This window comes from Panthera tigris, chromosome E1 (assembly GCF_018350195.1).
Source record: "Panthera tigris isolate Pti1 chromosome E1, P.tigris_Pti1_mat1.1, whole genome shotgun sequence".
In the NCBI taxonomy this organism is placed as follows: domain Eukaryota; kingdom Metazoa; phylum Chordata; class Mammalia; order Carnivora; family Felidae; genus Panthera; species Panthera tigris.
In genome coordinates this window covers 56,702,186-56,719,140 of record NC_056673.1, presented here as the reverse complement: position 1 = coordinate 56,719,140, position 16,955 = coordinate 56,702,186, and the positions used below count along the sequence as shown (strand labels likewise).

The 16,955-nt window shown below is 51.1% G+C and overlaps 1 protein-coding gene across 4 annotated transcripts in view; it reads right to left on the bottom strand.

The window, feature by feature from the left end:
• SEC14L1 (SEC14 like lipid binding 1) overlaps positions 1 to 16,955 on the bottom strand; it is a 51,839-nt gene that overhangs the window by 12,322 nt on the left and 22,562 nt on the right. For all 4 annotated transcript variants that reach the window (XM_042967885.1, XM_042967883.1, XM_042967886.1 and 1 more), the window contains 5 exons: positions 5,591 to 5,740; positions 5,335 to 5,466; positions 3,271 to 3,399; positions 2,250 to 2,484; positions 1,554 to 1,663 (listed from right to left, as the gene is read on the bottom strand). In XM_042967885.1, the coding sequence (XP_042823819.1) occupies positions 1,554 to 1,663; positions 2,250 to 2,484; positions 3,271 to 3,399; positions 5,335 to 5,466; positions 5,591 to 5,740 (756 nt within the window). The remainder of the gene's footprint in view (positions 1 to 1,553; positions 1,664 to 2,249; positions 2,485 to 3,270; positions 3,400 to 5,334; positions 5,467 to 5,590; positions 5,741 to 16,955) is intronic.

Genomic DNA, 16,955 nt, shown 5'->3' with positions numbered 1-16,955 from the left:
GTTTCCTCGTATGTACAACAGGGGTGGAAGACACGTCACCGTCTCAGAGGGACGTTGGGAAGATCTCGTAAAGGTCGTGAGAGTGTCTAGCCCGTGGCAAGCTCACGACAAACGACAGCCATCATTACAGCGGCTGTGCTCCCGGTAAGTGCTACCAACAGTCGTCAGACACGGAGGTGCTGGTGACCAAGGCCGGCAGAAACCAGCGCGTGGGTGGGCCCCATGCAATGCCCAGCTTCCCTTTACTAAGCGATGCCAGTAACTAGCGGGACATAGCAACGTGCCTGTGTTCACTTCTAGTCCCCTGTTAGCATGAGGTGGGTTAGAAAAACCCGACTCCTTATAAGGCTAAAATTTTACCAAAAACCTCAAAATCGAAACTCAAACACTTCTAGTCTTAGAACAATCCGTGAATTCCTTCCAAAGCTTCTGAAAATTAAAATGTCAGAATACTTGGAATGTGATATCACTTTATAATTTGACAGGTAATTTTTGAAAACCTTTTCTTCTTTTTATTGCCGAATTTTTTTTAATGTTATTATTTATTTTTGAGAGACAGAGAGAGAGAGAGAGACAGAGCATGAGAGGGGGAGGGGCAGAGACAGAGAGAGACACAGAATCCGAAACGGGCTCCAGGCTCTGAGCTGTCAGCACAGAGCCCGATGCGGGGCTTGAACCATGAACCACAACATCACGACCTGAGCTGAAGTAGGACGCTTAACCGACTGAGCCACCCAGGCGCCCCTAAAGATTTTATTCTTTTTTTTTTTTTAATATTTATTTTTGAGACAGAGACAGACAGAGCATGAACAGGGGAGGGTCAGAGAGAGAAGGAGGCACAGAATCTGAAACAGGCTCCAGGCTCCGAGTTGTCAGCACAGAGCCCAACAAGGCGTTCAAACTCACAGACTGTGAGATCATGACCTGAGCCAAAGTCAGCTGCTTAACCGACTGAGCCACCCAGGCACCCCTTTAAATTTTTTTTTAACGTTTATTTATTTTTGAGACAGAGAGAGACAGACCATGAACGGGGGAGGGTCAGAGACAGGGAGACACAGAATCCGAAACAGGCTCCAGGCTCTGAGCTGTCAGCACAGAGCCCGACGCGGGGCTCGAACCCATGAACCACGACATCACGACCTGAGACGAAGTCGGACGCTTAACCGACTGAGCCACCCAGGCGTCCCTAAAGATTTTATTCTTAAGTGATCTCTACGCCTAACGTGGGGCTCAAACCCACAACCCTGAGATCATGAGCCACACACCCCACTGACGGAGCCAGCCAGGTGTCCCGACGTGTAGCTGTTTTTAAGTGAGACCCTTCTCTGGTAAACCTAGAAAAATAAACTAATTCTAAATAGAAGGGCATCACAATTTGCCGTCAAGGACTCGGATGCCACACAGAGAAACACAGATCCTGGGACTCTGGGACTGGGAGGGGCTTCCCCAGCTTCGGTAATCGGGAACATTTACTCCGAGGAACCATGAACAGGACCCGGGCCCACAGTTCCACGGACAGCACCACCACACACGGCGGGGGGGCCGGTTCTCACTTTGCCCTTGTGGGTTTCCTGGAGCCACTGGCGAAGCCGGATCAGGCAACTCTCCTGCAGCGGGGTCAAGTCCCCCAGGTATCTCTTGATGTAGTCTGCGTCTAGTTTGTCTGGAACAGAAATTACACGACAGCGTTTACAACAAAGAACGCTGGAACGTGAAGGCGTCCAAAGTCGTCCCGCTCAGTAAAGTGCGGTCCTCCGGCCACAGAACTGAAGGATGCCACAGAGACAGCAGGGTCAAGCCGGCCCCCCCTTAGAGACCCTCAGTGATCGTCTGTAAGACTAAATCCCTGGCCAGGCCGCAGCTCAACCTACTGACTCAATTACCTTTAGGGCCTAGCACACGGGAAGCATAGAGTATCTGGCGACGCTACGATTGCAGTAAAAGGCTTAGTTGCTCCCTTTCGTTTGCTAAGTACACCTTCAATTAAAATAACTGAAAAACATCTCCCGGTTTCAATAAAAGAACAACTTGATAGAACTCTTCCTGCCCATTAAAAAAAAAAAAAAAAAAATGAAACTTTTCTTCGTTCTAAGAGAAAAACTACAATGGGTTACCTAAGCCAGAGGAAAAGGGACAGCGACAAAATGATACCTAAAGGTCCTAAGGAGACAGGAACGGGCCGAGGAACCGGAGGGAAAGGACCCCATACGACCCCCGGTCCTGCTCGTGGGACACCGCATCTTTCCTACCTTCAGGGGTCGCCGCCGCCGGCTCGGGCGGCCCGCCGGGGCTGCTGAGGGCCTCGCCGCCCAGCCCCTCCGCCTGGGCAGCATCCGAGACGACAGCAGCCGAGGACGCCGCCTGTTTCTTGCAGGACGAGGACGTCTCTGAAGAGGAAGCTATGGGAGGCGGAGTCCAACGGGGCACGAACGTGATGCCTTCTTCTTCCAGCTGACGAAGATAGTATTCAATGATTTCTTTCCCCTTGAAAATAAAACCGATTTGACGGTTAGTAAATGATCCACATTCAAATTATTCGCCCCTCCCCCAGATTTTTAAGACACTAACAAAAACCGAATAGCCACAGAAGAAATCTATAAAAGCCAACGCCAAATGCCTCTGTGTCTGGGTTTTTCATAATTATTTTACTTCCTCTTCTCCAAAGGTCCAGGAAGTAATTTCTAAAGAGACAGGGTTTTTTAAATGACTGATTAAAAGCACCCATGTATCACCCTTGTACTCAATCTGTGCTTTGTGTCTCGACCCAAGTTCTCTCCAACACCCTGAAAATGAAGCCAGCCTTCACATAACATTCATGATCTCACACGGACACTCTCAAAACCAAAATCCCACAGCAGCGCTGAGCAACAGCACGAGAACGAGACGGGAAGTTTTCCACGCAAGGTGAACCTAAGAACCCGAGGCCTGGGGACCCCCGGGGATCCCCGACAAGCGCTCCCCCTGCCCACAGACAGGTCCGCTCCCGCCTCGCCCACCCACCCCAATCTGCCAACGATTCTGGGCAGAGGGCACAGCGGCCAGTGGCCGCACCTTCCTTCTACGTCACTGGCAAGAGCAATATCTGAACTCCCACCCAACCCTCCCCCTCCCTAGAACCCAAGACTCGGGGGAGAGTCAAATCATTTCCGCGTCGCGAAACGGCCGGGTCCCCCGACTGGCCCGTTTCCGGCCTTCTGAAAACACTGCCAGCCTCGAGCACCTCAGAGGCTCCTGCCTCCCCTTTTCCATAAAATCCCAAGCTGGACTCACTTTTTTTATGTTGCTGGTGTATTGTTTCATTGCAATTTTTTCCACTGTACTTTCGAAACCAAAGAAAGATTTAATATCTAAACTTGCAGACTGTTCAAAACAGGTCCAATCTTCATTTTCGGGGTGAACCTGCAGACAAATGAGAAATCATTCCCGTTAACTATGCTGATGAGTGACGGTATCATCTGTCGGCTTCTCCATCAACTAGTAACCAAAAGAAAACACTTACTCTACCAGTAACGTTACGGTCATGAAAGCAGCAGATGGAAAATTTACACAGGGAGGCTCAAAATCATAAAAAGACCTAAATATTTGTAAAATATTCTAGAAAAAAAAAGAAATCGAAAAACGCCTGTTAAAAGGAGAGCTCCGCTTTCATTGGTGGTTCATTCATTCACCGTATTTCCTGAGCAGGGTTCTCCAGTGTAGACAAAACGAAGATCCCTGCCTGATGCAGCTTACGGTCCGGAGGGGGAGACAGCCAATCAGCCGTGAACATAAAGAGGTAAGAAACTGAAGACAAGCGCTAAGGGAAAAAGGAAAAGCTGGAGCAGGTGAACGAACTGGGGGGCGGGCAGCAGAATTGAACAGGGCGTTCAGGCTGGCTTCATCCGGAAGGGCAGATGTGAGCACAGACCGAAGGTGAGGGCGGGAGTCCAGCAGAGATCCGGGGGCACAGCGCCCCCCCCCCCCCCCCCCCCGGCAGAGGGCGCACTTGGAAGCAGCCTGCGCCATCAGGGAACAGCAGGTGCGTAGGCTTGTGCACAAAGACGGCAGGACAGCAGATGTGTGCGGACGAGAAAATGAGGGGCCCTGTAAGCCCCTGGGAGGCCTCTGGGCTTTTCTGTGTGAAACGCAGGAAGGCTGCAGAAAGTATGATACGATCTGACATACTTTATTTATTTATTTAAAGTTTTTAATGTTTATTTATTTTTGAGAGAGAGAGAAAGAGCAGGGGAGGGGCAGAGAGAGAGGGAGACACAGAATCCCAAGCAGGCTCCAGGCTCCGAGCTGTCAGCACAGAGCCCGACGCGGGGCTCGAACCCACGGACCGTGAGATCCGTGACCTGAGCCGAAGTCGGACGCTTCACGGACGGAGCCCCCCAGGCGCCCCTGATCTGACACACTTTAAATGGATCACTTGGGATTCAGCGCTAAGGATACGGTGTAGAAGGGTGAGGAAGAAGCGAGAGACCCTATTAGATTATTCTAATAATCTGGTGGCGAGTCAGTGACGAAGAACAGCAGATCAGCCTGATCCAGAGGTACCCACCACAGGCAAGCCCTGCTTTCCCGAAGTCTGCATTCGGCCCCATCGCCTCTACGAAAGACTGACATTCGTGCCTGTTTTGGCTAACCAAAAGAAATCTAAAGAGGATTTCCTCATTTAGGGAAACGGGTGAACGTGAAAACAGCGTTCACCGTTTGTTTCGCAAAAGCCGTTACGGAGGCAGCTCGTGCCCCAAGCGGCGAGGATAGCACCAAGCCCCCCACCCCGCCTCCGGAAGCCTCGAGGCTCCAGAGCTTAGAACAGTGTCTGTGGGCCTCTGGGCTTTGTCTCCGTTTATTCTGTGCACCTGTTAGCAAGACGGGTCCTGGGGCACCAGAAGCCCCTAAAGAAGCTCTGTTTTGCATACGGGAAGGCTAGAAAATCTTCCCATATACACTCGTAATTGCTGCTTTGCTTTGCCCGTGTTCGGCAAACGAAAGGCTTCACGGGAACGCTCTACTTTCAGAGAGCGGAGAAAACTGTTCTCTTGGGTCCTTCCCGTGTACTTCTGAAGTGTTAGAGTGGCGCCGGAAAGGAAGGGACATGGGAAGGGAATATTTACAGATCAAGGCATCACAAGGCGACCTCGACTGCTACAACCATGTGACCCATTCTGCAGTAAACCACAGCTGCCACCCGCCGACCCCACGCGTCCGAAGCGAGGGGCGGTACCTGAAGAACACAAGGCGGTGTGCCGTTTAGCGCGACAGCCACGCGGGTCCCAGAAGCACAGGCCGGCCCAAGCCTGCGTCCCCTGCCCTCCCCGCCCCACCCCCGCGAGTGTGGTTACTCACAGTGTAGCAGCAATGTTCGTGGATGATGACCCGGTTGGAGAACGTTTCGTTATGGGCCTCGATGTGCAAAGTACGTTCCCGAGAATTCAGTGAGTTTTTTTGGACAAAATAAACATAATCGACTCCTGCAATCTTTAAAAAAAAAAAAAAAAAAAAAAAAAGGAGAAAACGGACTTATTAATGACACCGAGTGCAACAGAAGCCGTGAGCGTTAAGTTCGTCTGCAGGGGGACGGCCTAAATGTCCCCGTGGGTACCTTTTTCAGCAGCCTTGGTGCGTCTATGTCCAGCTTGCAGCGCCGTTCTATAATGTGAACGGCCCCGTCTTCGCTCTTGAACTCGTTCACGGTGTCACTGTCCACAAACATCGGGATCAAAGGACACGTAGGGAACCTCCTTTCGTAGGCCTGGGGATAAATTGTTTTAAAAAAAGGAATTGAACAGAGATGCGACCCGGCAGCCCGTCACTGAGATTCTCCCAGGAATAAAAGCATCTCCCGGGGCGCCTGGGTGGCTCGGTCGGTGAAGCGGCCAACTCTTGATCTCAGCTCAGGTCTCGATCACAGGGTAGGGAGTTCAAGCCCCGCATCGGGCTCCACTCTGGGCGCGAAGCTTACTTCAAAAAAAAAACAAACACGGCATCTCCTGATACACGTCCACGCGTCACCACAGAGCTGCCTTTGTCTTTACATCATAAGCTTTTGTTAAAAAAGAAAAAGACATTCTGTGTTCATGGACTGGGAGGACTCAGGGCAGTAAAGACGTCAATCCTTCTCACGTGGCTACAGAGGTTTAACACAACTCCTATCGAAATCCCAGCAGGGCTCGTCTTTGCCTAAGCTACAGACAAGATAATTTTAAAATTTATATGGAGGGGCACCCGGGCGGCTCAGCCGGTCGAGCATCCAACTCTTGATCGCGGCTCAGGTCACGATCTCACGGTTCACGAGTTTGAGCCCTGCGTCCGGCTCTGTGCTGACAGTGCGGAGCCTGCTCGAGAGTCTCTCTCTCCCTCTCACCCTGCCCCTCCCCGGCTTGCACTCTCGCTTTCTCTCAAAATAAACAAACTTAAAAAAAAAAAAAATAAAGTTTATACGGAAAGGCAAGAGAACTAAACCGGCTAAAACAATTCTCAACAAAAAAAGACTAAACTGGGAGGCGTCACTCCAAGAGGTGTGGGATGGGTGCCTACTGCGCAGCCACGGTGACCCAGGCTTGCGCGGCTGGCGGTGGAAGGGACACAGACGTCACAGGGCAGACAGCCGTACACGGACCCACACAAATACGCCCAAGTGATTTTCGACAGAGATGCAGGAGCAATTCAACGGAAGAAGGACGGCCTTTTTGCCCAACAAATCTGACTGGAGGCCTTGCACACCAACAGGAAGGAACAACAACAAAAAAAAAGGACCTCAGCCTGAACCCCACACCGGATGTACAAATTAGCTCAAAACGGACCATGGACTCAAACGTGTTTGTAACCTGCTTGAAATGACAACTGCAGAAACGCAGAACGGATCGGCGGTTGCCAGGGGCAGGGGTGGGGGGGAAGGGGGGGAGTGGGTGCAGCCGTCAAGGCACTCGGAGAATGTTCAGTATCTTCGCTGCATCCACGGCGGTATTCTGGTTGTGACGACGGACCACAGTCTCCCTAAATGTTACGGGGGGCGGGGAGGAACAGGTAAGGAACACAGGGGGACCCCCGGTGTCATTCCTGGTGAATAACAGGGTATTAACATACCGTGAATCTTCAATTATCGCAAACTACGAAACTTAAGGCATGAAAAAAAGCTTCACTTCCTGTATAATTCATCCAAACTTTTCGACAATGCACTCAGGCGCCCGATTTAGTTTACGGCGTAGCGAGTGTGGTGATCTGTGAAGACAGCGTTGCTGACGACCTGACTATTGAATTTACGCTAAAACCGAAGCCACCCGGCGGCTCGCGGGGCTGCAGGAACAGGAAACCGAGGCGGCCGGATGACAAGCGTCTGGGCTCTAAGAAGCAGCATGGAAAAGAAGCCCGGGGCTGGGCCCAGCACCTCGGTGACGCGATGTTCCTATTAAAGTGACAAATGCCACTCCTCCACCAGCTGTCCTAAAAATGGGGGGGGGGGGCTGACTTCCCGCCTTAAGTTAATCACAACCACACACAGATTTGAGGAGAAACGTATGCTGTTGGCAAGGTGAATGACAACCTCAAAGTGGCACCGACTGCTGCGATGTGACCTCCCACAAGGGGCGAGGCGTTCCGGCGCACGGCCAGACTAACACGCTGCCTTCCGAGGAGCAGTTTCCTGAAGCTGCCCGTGGACAGACCTGACGTCTGAACAGAAGTAATACTCAGGTCGCAGGAGCTGCACTGAACCCCCCATAAAGCACCAGAGCAACCTATTTCTTATTTTTTGTATTTACAATTTTTTTGTATTTGTTTTTTAGAGAGAGAGGGAGGGAGGAGCAGAGAGAGAGGGGGACAGAGGATCCGAAGCGGACCCTGTGCTGACATCAGCGAGCCCGACGCGGGGCCTGAACTCACGGACCCTGAGATCCATGACCTGAACCGAAGTCGGGACGCCGCTACCAGAGCGACCTATTAATCCCTCCACCCGGTTTTCACTAATCTCACTCTAAGTATCCTCGATAATCTGGTACGTATCTCCTCTCCTCTCCATAACATTACAGGGCTACTACACCAGTCTGCAAATTTCCGGCTGTGCTCCTGCTGTCTATGTAAGATACCACACGAGACAATATGGGAGGCGGTGGAAAATGAAGCAGACAGTTCAGGAAAGGGAGTCAGGGTCATACACAAGTGTGTCCTAAGAATAAGCAAGTGCCATAAAGGTGTAAGGAGAAAGAGAACACCCTGAGCTTTGGAGAGAGGGGTGGTGTAGGAAGGCTTCACGGAAGAGGGGGCATTTACACTGGGCCTCAAGGCACACGACTGTTTACAGTCATCGAGGAGGGGAGAGATTTCTAGGAAAGAGAACCCAGGAGCGCGGCCTCAAGGGAATGCCGCAGGGCGAGCAGGGACCGAAAGCCAGTGGAGGAGGGAACGGTGGCCTGCAGTGACACTTGTGACAAGGCCTGTCCCTGCTGAGCACAGCCCACGTGGCCACACCCTGAGGGCACAGTGGGGACCAAACCCAATGGAAGGTCTGGCTGTCTTGGAGTTGACCTACCTCACGGGGCGATGGAGAAGGAGGGAAGTCTACTATGTGACCAGAGTCGCCCTTTCAGAAAATCAAGGACAGCCATGCACAGGGCGGTCTGGAAGGGAGGCAAAACTTACGTGGTGGCCAATTATAACTGCTTTTTAAAAGTCTTTACTTTGGGGGTTGAAAACATATCCTTCCTATTTACCTACTCCCCCCTCCTCTCAAATATATTCTGCATCCCATTACTGCTATAATCTTGACAAATCACACAGCATTCGTCTCTTAATGCATTTGAAATCAACAACACGTAAGGAGTTTATCGAACTGCTCAGACCATACCACACAGAAGTCTCTGGGAGGCCCGTTGAGCATTGCACACGGGAACAACTCTAGAAAAAAAAATTTGCTATCATTTGTTCTACAGACACTGAAAACCATCTAAACTGAGTTTTAAATTTTAATAATTACAAAAAAAAACCCAAAAAAACCCTGGCTTTGTATACTCCAGCGCTATGACATATCAAAAAATTGAAATACAAGGATTCAAACAAAAAGATTCTTTTTAAGTTACATACGGGGCAGAGTAGGCACTCGCCAAGAAATACCCGAAGCCGGGATCTCTCCTATCAAAGGACCTATTAGATCATTTTCAAAATGCCCACAACGGCCTCTAAATTCTTGCAACAGAGTGGTCGGCACAGGGCATTACCCTCACAGCCCAGTCTTCAATTGAAGACACAGTACAAACTCTCCATTCCCTGTAAAATCACCCATCCGTGTAGACGCCTGTTTTCACAGAGACTGGCTTTTACTTTGGCCAGATGGCCTTAGACGTGACAGTGCTAATGCACGACCCACCCGGGGAATCGGTACACTCCTCTGCAAAGCTGTCTGTGCGGAAGGTTCCTAGCGAGCTTCTCCCTGCTTCCCTGTGCACCCTGGTCGGCACCTGCCCCCCGTCCCCAGGCGCACCACTCAGCCACGGGGCAGGGGCCAGTCCATGTGTCTTCGCATCGCCTAAAACAAAGTCACTGCTCAATAAACATTTTTTGAATTATGGAATAAAACCTTGCTTAGGCAGGGGCGCCTGGGTGGCTCAGTCGGTCACGTGTCCGACTTCGGCACAGGTCATGATCTCAGGTTTCGTGAGTTCAAGCCCCGCGTCGGGCTCTGCGCAGAGCTGATTTCAGATCCTCTGTCTTCCTCTCTCTCTCCCTGCCCCTCCCCTGTTCGTGTGTGCTCGGGCTCTCTCTCTCTCTCTCTCTCAAAAATAAACATTAAAAAAACAACAACAACAACAAAAAAACCTTACTAGATAAAGCAACAAATCAGCTCTTTGTCTCTGTGCTCACTTACCTGGGCCAATCTTTCGGAGATATATAAGGCTCAGGAATTCTGCATACTGTTGGCGCAGAAAAGCCTAACTTTCTAGAGGATTATAGAAAAGGAAGATCGCAAAATGGTGACAAAACTTTAGTCTCTGAAACTGCTTACGGATACCAGACCCCAGTTTTTCAGCACAAACTACAATCTACAAACTTGCTGCAGCCTCCGAAAAACAGAAGCATCCCAATCTTATTGGAAACATTTATGCACATTCTAGTTTTGCCCACAGGAAGGGCCTAGAAGCAATGACACCTCAGCAGCAACAAGAAACTTGGCATCTAGAGCTCCGTTTCTAAATACCACTCAGGACTAGAGAAGAAGGCGTGCACTGTCAAGAAATGACTGATTACAAGTCTGAAGGGAAAAGGTCAAGGTGAATCTGAAGTACTTACCAGAAATAAGGATGCGCTCAGTGACTGGGGGGGGGGGGGGGCATGTCAAAAGGACACAGGAACCAGACTGAAGGGGTTCCACTCCCCCCCGTTCCGAGATCATTTGAGCACCAGAAAGAGAAAAGATAGTGATACCCAAGAGAAATGGGCGGGGGAGGAAATCTTACAGACAAATGTCACCTAATAACCACAGGGGCAAACAACACAATCAGAAAACCACAATTCTGCAACCACCAATTCATAACTGGTTCGGGCAAGGATCGACACAGGGCACTACTGAAAGGCTGGAAGAGACAGCACGGTCTCCAAGATCAGCCTGCAGGTTGTCAGTTACAAAGGGACAGATGATGGAAATCTGTCCCTTTATACTGTTAAGATCTAGCAGATACCAGCTCCGGCCAAGGATTTAACTTAGGACCAAGCACGGGACAACCTGCCGCGCTGCTGTGACACAACGGAAGCACGCGCGACCTCTGCAGACCTCACAACAGAAAGGGAGGAAATAATCAAGACAAGTCCAAGTTACGGGGCACTGCACAAAAGCACCGGCCTGGACTCTTAAAAAATGAGAAAGGCCACTGTCTTGAAAGATGAACAGAAAAAGCCGAGAACTATCTAGCATGAAGGCAATTAAAGAGACAGGACTACCAAAGGCTATGCTGCATTGGCTCTTTGGAATAAAAATAGCTCTAAAGAATATTTAAGGACATGTGCCCATGCATCACACACTAAATACTATCATTCTGTCCGTGTGAAATTTCGCGGGTGTGATAACGATGACCGTTAAGCAGCGTTTCTGTTCTGAGGCAATAATGCTCTAGTACTTAGGGCAAGGGTAATGATACACACAGCTTCTTTCAAATGGTTCTGCAAGACTCAGGCTGTGAGTGTGTGCATGCATGCATGTGTGTGTGTGTGTAAGAGATAAAGAGAATGCATTAATTTATCTAAGTGGAAATGCAGACACGTATTTGCTACGCTTCATCAACTTCTTTAATAATAGAAATTTCTCAAAGTAAAAAGCTGGGGACACTAGCAACAGGGGAAGGTCACTTCGGGGGGAAGGGCAATATGGAGACCAACAGTGCTTTTGCACGGAACTAAGTACGACCTTGTCACATCTTACCCAGCGTGAGGTTTGGCCCAGCTCCAGCCCAAGGTGGAAGGCCAGGTGAGAGGTCCCCCGGGGCCCTGCGCCTCCGCACGGGGGCCTCCGGCCTGGCCCGGCCACCGTGGCTCTGAGGGGACGCGGGCCCAGAGAGCTCCAGCTGCCGGCTCTTCACGAGAAGGCAGCAGTCTGGATTTCTGTGTGCAGCTTCCCCATTCTGAAGGCTTAGTTCGTGCCCACGGGCCCACGTCCGCAGGCCCTCGAGTCTCCTCCCCGCACCTATCTCTCCAGAACTGGGCAGGAACCCAGGCTTCAGTTCTCTCCGGGTTCAAATCACCGCCTCGGGAGAGCCACAGGAATTTCCCTCCGTCTTAGTTTTCACGAACTATCTGCAATATTATTATGTCACTTCCTAATCACACTCGGCGTGTATCAACCACAAAAATCAAGAGAGGCCTGAACAGAATTAAATTTTCCAGAAGGCATTCTTCCAGCGCGAGAGAAATGTTCTTCGATGTCCTCTCTTAAAAGGAAAAGCTACTTTCGCAAGAGACCAAGAGACGTTGACTATTATCATCATTGGCTCACTCGTTTTGTTTCACAGAGCCATTGTTTCAATAATAAAAACAAAAGCAGGGCCTTACCCATTTGCCCCAGGGAGGAAAGCTGCCTGCTGGTAACTCCCACCTTCCTACACCCACTCTTCCTCCTTCAAAAGGGATTTCTGAGCCTGTAATTCGGGAGCTTGGCAACAGCACTTTCAGTTTTTAACCGAACTTTGAATGCAATTTTGAGATATTAAAAGCTTGTACTGTGCTAAATAAAACCATATTTTAGGGAAGACATTTCAACTTGAGAAGTAACGAGCTTAACAGCGCATTCTGCCAGGAAAACCCATTTAAAAGAAATTCCATTTAAAGAATCTACCTTCAGATTGAACTAGGTTCATACACAACTTAGCCAGCGAACTAAGCCAGCCGCTTCCCGTACGACTTGGATATCTTATGGCACTGGACGTGACCCTCAAGCGCACTTAGACGCAGAGCTGGTTTTACCCCGGAAAGACTCCCGAAGTGGAAAAACCCTAAATACGGCGGGAGTCTCTCAGAAGTTGCCAGTGCTCGAAGAGGCAAATATAAAACGCATCGGGGAGACGTGGGAAACTGACCGAAGCCCCTCAGAGTCGGTTTTCCGTAAATCGCCGACTTAGCAGAAGTGACAGCCACATACATACAGAGGGCCTGCCGCATAAGCCACCGTGTTGAGATCTAGACAACGTGACTGTGGAAGACACAGGGACGGGACTTCTTCAGAAACAAGACACAGACACACGTACCGTCCACAACGAAGAAAAGACAGGGAGGAGGTCACGGACAGCAATGCACCGTACTGACAATGAAACTGCTTCAGACAGTGGCGGGGGGGGACATGGCTCCAGGATGGGTGGCGAGAGCGCGTGTGCAGAAGGGAACGTTCCCGATGGGGGCCACGGGAGCGACACCACAAGGGAGGAAACACTCCGTGGACACGCTCCGGAGCAGCCGTTCAGACCCGCGGACACCGCGTCACCTGCCTCAGAAGCGGCTCAGGCACAGGAGTCGCGCCGCGAAGAGCTTCGGGCACCTGGTCTGTTGCTGGGACTCCAAAGCATACAAACAGCTCGGCTAAGTGAAGGCGTGAAGAGTGTCAACGGCCCGAGGAACCTGGGCCCCCCCCCCCCCACACTGCATGTGGTCACAACTCAAGTCCTTGATGGGCTCTTGAATTCCGCCTCCGCTATTACAAGACAGGCGGACTTCTATTTAGTCCACTAGCAAGGCGAGGTTCCGAATCACGTGCTACTTACTTGTGAATAAATGTGTTCATTCTGTTTTTACTTTTTTTAAGTTTATTGATTTTTGAGAGAGAGAGAGAGAGAGAGAGAGAGATAGACAGTGTGGGTGGGGGAGGGGCAGACAGAGAGGGAGAGAGAGAGAGAGAGAGACAGAGAGAGAGAGAGAATCCCAGGCAGGCTCCGCACCATCAGCATGGAACCCAACGCGGGGCTCGAACCCACGAAACTGAGTGAGCCGAAACCAAGAGTCAGACACTCAACCAACTGAGCCGCTCAGGCCCACTCAGGCGTCCCTATATATATATATATATTTTTATATATATATATATAAATATATATATTTATATAAACACAAAACAAAATGTTTATAAAAACTTAAATTTTTGGAAATTTGAGTCCTTTCCAAGAAAAGTTATAATCCAATCAGTTGTGATACACTTCCATTCATCCAAAGTCTTCATGACCAACCCAGTCAGATTAGCGATTTTCAAACGAGTTCAAGACCATGAGCGGACTAACTGGGGTAACAGGGTACAGACAACTGTCCGGGCCAAGTGCTGAGTTAGCACCAAAGTCCCCATCCTCAGTCACCGGCCTTCAGTGGGACCCACAAATCAAGTCACAACAGACTGGACTAGCCCCGGGAAGGTCACACAAGAACACACAAAGATTCTACGGCACCTAAAAAAAATACGCAAACATCTGACAGGTGCCAAGCCGTCTCCCTCTGGGATCAAACACATCTGAAGTGTAAATTAGGGATTTCGTCTTAGACAAGCTCAGTTCCAGGGTTCTGAGGACACACTCTCTCAGGGTGACATTTAGTGTGGAGAGGGCGTGAGTCGGGCCCGCAGGGGCCGGGAGCTCTAAGGACAGGGCATCATGACCGACGCCAACGGGATCCAGTACAAGAGGCTGGACCCTCTTCTAGGACCTTCTCCGTGGAGCAGGGCCACGATGAGCGAAGACAGGAGCGCAGCCGAGGCGCAGATGGCGGACGTGCGGCTCCCACACCTTGCGCCACAGTGTCCCGACCGCACGCACATTCTTCTGACCGTCCCTCGGTCCCGCGGCCGCCCTCACGGCCACCACACCGCGGGAGACACCGGCCGTGTTTCCCGGCGACCGAGGAGCCGGCTCGGTGCGCTCCCCCACACCCCCGGGGGAGACAGGCGGGTACTGGGAGGCACCGGGAGGAGCGCAGGTCAGGCCCCGTGTCCCTCGTTCACACGCCTGTGCCCCTGCTCTGGACGGTTCTCAACACGAAACGGCTGTGTTAAAGGACAGAAAAACTTCGCAATTTCTTCCCCAATCCACCTATTTTCGGTGGGACCACAGCACACGGGCGCGGGACATGGTGCCACTGGGGGCGGCGGGCCTCCCTCAAGCAGAGGGGGCCGTGCACGGCGGCCACCTGTGTCCCCTGCCCCGTCACCGGCCTGCAGACTACCAGCAGTGGCAACAGCGGCACAAGCAGAAAGGTTCTGCTGCAAATTACCCACAAGATCAAAGGACTTCACGTGTGAGGAGTTTCAGTTCCATCAAGGTCGCTACCCTTCCTTACCCATACTATGGTATTTGTAAAGAGGGCCCCAAATCACACAGCAGGAGGGTGTTTGCCGACCTCTTCGACAACTCGGGTGAGTGAGACCCAAACCGTGCCTGACTCCGCTCCAAAGGGCAGGGTCCCACACCCCTGAGCGCGAGGTGGGACGGGAGCCCCCTAAACCCAGATGCCTGGCAAAGGTCTCTCCGCGAGGGTAGCGGGAACTGGCCCTCCATGAACTTGTATCTAGTTGAGGATGTCCGACCACAAACGTTTCGACCGTGAGGGTCCCAGCCCAAGTGACCGCGAGTCCTTGACAACAACAGAACACTGAGCCAAGGAGCAGGTGCAGGTGCGGCGGGCGGACCGCAGCAGAATGTGATGGCGCCCGTGACCGCGCCCCTGCCAGTGCTGCCCCCTCCCCCCCCACCCCCGCACCCAGGACAGCAGGACGTCAACCTGCACCCACGGCAGCACGCGGCCCGAGCACACTGCTCCCGGCTCCCGGCAGAGAAATGCGAAGTCGCTCTCTGACAAGGGCCAGCAGAGTCCCGGGACTCCTCAATGCTGTAAGAACCAAACGAGCAAGAAAACAAAGAACTGTCCTTAGAAGAAAAATAATCAATCATCCGAATCTATTTCAAAATTAGCATATGTTCGGGGAGGGGCGGCAGCGCCTGGGAGGCTCAGTGGGTAGACCAAGCGACTCTCGACGTCAAGGACGTGAGTTCAAGTCCCACGCCGGGCACAGAGCTTATCTGGCTGCGGCAAAGCTACCAGGCACAATAGTTTCTAGCTGTTCCTGGTTAAAGACAAACGTGAAACCATTCCTTCCCTCCTTGCGTGTGCAAGCAGCTGTACGGCTACACTCCTGATTCAGTAAGGTCTTCTAGAATACTCTACCTTACGGTACTTGTAATGTATTCCTTCTCGAGAATTTCCGGGCAAGACTACGTGGGAAACTTCTGTGAACACAATTCAATAGACCGACACAGAGTTCTCGAGCTTTCAAATGAAACTCCAAGAACGATCTAGCATGCTCGATAAACCGGATCGTCCGCTTTTTAGCCTAGAGTAGAAAGCTAAGGCCCTCACGTGTTGCACGGTATTATGTTTCTGGAAGAGCTGGAGATCGACATCTCAGACACTAGCCTGGGGGTGACTTCAGTTTGTTTACAGCCTTGAAGATAATCGATGAGGACATTTCTGACTGGCTTCTCTGGGAACGTTTGTCCTCAGGCACCACCACATGGTGCCCTACGTCAGAGGATTCTAAATGTCCCTTCGCAGCACCCTTGACATCTCAGTAACTTTTCCACGGTGCCCCAATGCCAGAAGAAGTATCGGGTGTCATTAGGTCCAGACAAGCTTGAAAAGCACTTGTGTCCTAATAACTCAGTAGCCATCTGAAACAATAATACTCTCAAGTCGAGGGAAAATGTGTTTTTGTCCCATTCCTACATGGCCAGTGTTACTTGTGAGGGTGGACGCTTGGGTGCCACCAAGGCTCGGAATCACACGGGGCGCTTGTGCTCTCGTTTCCTGTTGCCCACGGATTCTCGTGCCGCACTAGCTAATTTTTAGCACAGCAGCCAGCGAAAACGCAGCTCCACAAAGATGCGACGCCATGAAAAGAAACCGTGTGATCCAATCTTGAAACGTGAGCTACCGTGCATGCGCCAGGAGTTTGCACGACGTCCAAGAAACGTTGACTATCGAGCGTGTTTTCTCAAAATGTAAAAAACACCCGACAGCACTGTGGTGCCCTGGGGTGCCTCGGCACAGTGCGGGAACTGCGGCTGCAGGTGCTTTATTTTATTTATTTTTTTTAAATGTTTATTTTTTGAGAGACACAGACAGAGCCCAAGGAGAGGGGCAGAGAGAGAGGGAGACACAGAATCAGAAGCAGGCTCCAGGCTCCAAGCTGTCAGCACAGAGCCCGACGCGAGGCTCGAACTCACGGACCGCGAGATCGTGACCTGAGCCGAAGTCGGAAGCTCAACCGACTGAGCCACCCAGGAGCCGCAAGCAAGTGCTTTAAATGTTATTCATTTGTTCCTAAGTTCTGCCTGCATACAGAGGCGGTATTCAAAATCTGAACAAATTGAGCTTCAATCCAATGGATCATTCTCTACCATCAAACTTTCTATCAAAAAAGTGTTCTGCTAAGTTTCCAACTTCTGCACAGAGATCCTGGA